A 4298-nucleotide genomic window follows, 5' to 3' on the forward strand; every position below is an offset into this window, starting at 1 on the left:
ATATATGGACATCTTCCTTTGTTATTACAATAATGTACTTCATCACTGCTAATATTAGTTCTACAAACTGGCTCTATTACAACTACAACGATATTGTTTCCATGGCAGTATGTGATGCTAACTCCATGTTTACATTTATTGTTATTATATAGCCTATAGTAGACGTAGTAAATTTTCAAAGAATGCAAATTTAGTATAAAATTTGATGATATAAACAAATGCTTATTAATTATAATCATACCTAGTCGATCCTAGTTTCCAAGACATGACTAATATGGCTTTGATGACAATGTCTACTGGTACCAAATTTTGATTAACATTTATATTACAACAGGCTACTCGTATTAATCCTTGTCCACAACCTACGAAAAGTCCTATTGGACCGTAAACATTATCTAACCATCCTAGTATTGGTTCTTTCAGCGTAGATGACACTATAATATATTGGTTAGACTATCGTTAGATATTATTACTTATTATTTCTAGTAATATTATCAAGTTATTTCTTATATTTATTCATTATCAATTAAAATGAGAAAAATTGTAAAACTTTATAAACATATCTTTTAATATGTTCTTTAATGTCTATAATTAATTTATTTTTTCGTAAAAAGCCATGTTATTTTATTTAAGTAAAAACTGCCTAAAAGATATATGCAACCAGCATATAGAAAATACGTTTATTTAGAGAGAAGAAGAGGATCATCGAATGTTATCGAAACCTATGTTATGTAAATAAACGAAAAGGGAAAGAAGGTTGAAGAAAACGCAAACGTTCGATTTATTGTGCCACTGTAATGTTCATTCAAATTACCGCGCGATTGAATAGATTCTAAACAGTCATAATATTTTTGTTATTGACGTTCTTTTTTATCATTAGCGCTCTCTTAGCTTTCTCTCCATTAGCGCTCTTACAATAATTAGTTTTTTTATCAATAGAGTCAAGGCCTAATTAGCACAAAAAAACATAAATAGTAAAATTTAAGTAGTAAGGAAATCAAGATTGTAGATTGGCTATTGATTATTGCCTTACATTCTCGACTACAATTAATTGATTTAATAAAAAAATGTGAAAGACAGGGGGAAGGGATTTTATTTTATATGTTTATTTTAAGGGGAATCATTTCTGTTACCAAGTGTCACAAAGAGAGAGTTAAAAATTCATGATTTTAGGGAACGTATTTTTTGAAAGGCCCCTATTTAACTTAATTATATTACATAGATAAATAAAAGTATATATGTTAAATATATTAAAAGTTAGTATACATATACATACAGAGTGTCCAGTACTCAATGGTAAAGCGCTTGTGGGCAAGTAGAGTGAGTTAAACTGAATCAAAAAATCCTGTAGCCATTTTGCAATTTTCGCAATAGTTATTGAGATATTAATTTATAAAGATCGCAAAATGGTAGAAAACTTTTCTACTCAGTTTAGCCCACTTTATTTGCCCACGAGCCTTTTACCATTGAGTACCGGACACTCTGTATAGTTAATAATTATGTACACTGCTCAAAAAATTATAACATAGAAAAATTTTTGACAAAAATGAACCAAATTTGGCTGACGATAACTCCGCGAAAAATCACCGTAGGATGATGAACTTTTTTTTAATTAAAGCTTCCAATATCTACTTTAAGGTGCTATAGCTCGATTTTAAATTTAATGCATCCCTCTGGTACTGTAAACTTTTTAAATCTGAAAGCATGTTTGCCATAATGAAAATTGCAAAGTTTGACGGAATGCACGAACGTACTACAATTTTTCTCGTTTGCAACCTTATAAAACTCGAACCTCTCTCTTTAATTAAAAAAAAAGCAAAGCAAGTCGCTACAATTTTTTTTCACTAAGCCACAGAGTTTTAAAGTAATCTTTGTATTTTTCTTATGTACGGTCGGCATTACCCGACGTGCATCATGAGGAGGTTGGCGATCGAATTTGGCACGTAGTGTGTGTGCGCGCGTATGTAAAACACATATTCATTTTTTTAGCAGTGTATATAAATTATTATAGAATATATATACATATGTCCTTTTTTCTAATTACTTTTAGTGCCTTTATTGCTTTTATAAAAAATTATATTTTTTCAATTATTTAATTTTATTATAAAATAAAACAATAAAAGTATATAAATATTTGATACACAGCAATAAAGATACACAAATTATCGCATTAAAATAAAAACTTATATCTAATAATTAGAAGAAATGTTACGTACCTACAGAAGGTCTTATAATCGCGCAATGCAAAGAGGAAGAATATTCCTGTATTATACTTTCCGCTAAAATTTTTGAAAAAATATATGTGTTGGGTGCATAATCTAAACATCTGTAAATAATTTCAAGTGCATACAGAATTAAAAATTTGAATATTATTATATAAAAGCGTACATAGCGCATGACGTAAATAAAGTAAAAAAATTATCCTAGTATATTTATCTATACAAATTTTTTAACACATTACATATTCGATTTTTGGTTACTTACTTAGCCGTAAAAACGTTTAAGGTATGCTCATCTAATAATTCGGCCATTTCAATCATTTTCTGCCAATCAGCTACTGGTGGATAAATTTTTTCTTCTACAAAAGATTCATTCACAGGTACGAATGCTGTACTAACATGCACTAGTGCCTTCAATAGAGTAATTTATTTAAAAATTGTTTTTCAAAAATTTTTTGTTAGTATAAAAAAGTTTGTATAGTAACAATAAATAATCATTTATATATTATATATTTTATATATATTATAGATATTGATATAATATTATATTTTAAGAAATTAATTATTATATTTTAATTATGCTTACATTTGTTTAAATTTAATTTATTTAAACTAGCTGTTATTAAGTTTAAAAGAGCAATATAATTATTAGTTAGAATTAAATTTGTGAATGAAACATAAGTTCTTTATGTAAAATATTACAACGTAAGATATATTGTATGGCTCAATAAATTATTCATAGATGCACAACCTCAATTACCCTTATCGACTTACTATTAAATTCTTCATACTTTGCGCTAAAATACAGATGTCTCTCGTTGACCTAACATTGACAAGTGTGGCATATTTTAAACTGTTATTAAATTTTACATCTCCCGCTATGTGTATTATTATAGTTACTCTATCAACGAGCATTTGTTTGTCCATAGCTGATAAACCTAATTCTTTCTCATTGGCATCGCCAGAAATTGGAACTAATTTCTTGAAATTTGAAGGTCGCTCTTCACGCAATTTTTCAAATAACTAAAATAGAAAAAACAGTTATATAAGTGAAATCGAGATATGTAAATACACTAATAGTAACAATAAGATAAGCCTATTCGATCAAGACGGATCTTGGTGTCTATAATATTTTTGAGTGAGTTTATACAAGGTGGGCATACGTAAATAAAACGCATACCAACTTGCCTCTTGTGCCAATAAGCCCCAGTCTCCCCTACAGAATATTTTGCGAAAAATGTTACCCTAGGCTAGGATTCAAACCTATAGACCTACATTCCGTGACAGTCGTTTTTCCAATTTGACACTGAGGATTGTAATGATATTTTCCGCAATAGTCAGTAAATGATAGGAGAGACCGTCTTTAGTAATTAAAGATTAGAACCACTCTCCGATCTTGACATATGTTGTCAGAGTCACTGTTCCGAGTAATCTTTAGAAGTTTTTAGTTGGCACTTATTGTTTATTAAAAAGTTATTAACAAAAAAATATAATGGTTTCACATAAGTTTTCGACTTTCCACACGAAGTAAGATCCACTTCACATCCATCATCCCTTCTCCTTCCTGCTTACAAATAGTTTATTAATTTGCCATTAAAGCAAGAAACTGATAAAATTTTGTAAAATTTTATTTTCGCTAACTCAATTTATTCATATGACAATCTATCTTGTACTGCTCCTCCATTAAATGATTTATATATAAAAAAAGATAAATACTTATTTTCAACAAATAATGTAATACGAAAACGTATAAGCTGTAGAATATATATTATATAGTCTATATAAGAATAGGATGTTAGAAAATTATAAAGTATTCATATACTTTTTGTTAATAACATCCTAGCAAACAAAAATAAGTTGAAATAGAAATGAATTTATTTTGACATTTCCAAATTGACTTTTCGAATCTATTTAAATCCAAAAATAATATAATACAGACGTTAATACATCAGAATTTAACATGATAAAAAGCTCATTTTGTATTATAATTTATTTAAATTAAAAAATAATATAAGACAGACATGAATACATCCGAATTTAACATAATGAATATTTCTCTCTCTCTCTCTCTCTCTCTCT

The 4298-nt window shown here is 28.1% G+C and overlaps 1 protein-coding gene across 1 annotated transcript; it reads right to left on the reverse strand.

Moving 5' to 3' along the window:
- Positions 1–241: 241 nt before the first annotated feature.
- Positions 242–3580, reverse strand: LOC105460650 (fatty acyl-CoA reductase 1-like; the record flags this gene model as incomplete). The annotated part of the gene is made up of 5 exons (XM_011707143.1): positions 242–434; positions 2217–2326; positions 2485–2630; positions 2994–3242; positions 3495–3580. Coding segments are annotated over 5 exons (784 nt in total), but the record flags the coding sequence as incomplete, so codon positions are not given.
- Positions 3581–4298: the final 718 nt, after the last annotated feature.

The sequence above is a fragment of the Wasmannia auropunctata genome, unplaced genomic scaffold, assembly GCF_000956235.1.
Source record: "Wasmannia auropunctata unplaced genomic scaffold, wasmannia.A_1.0 LD318260.1, whole genome shotgun sequence".
In the NCBI taxonomy this organism is placed as follows: Eukaryota; Metazoa; Arthropoda; class Insecta; order Hymenoptera; family Formicidae; genus Wasmannia; species Wasmannia auropunctata.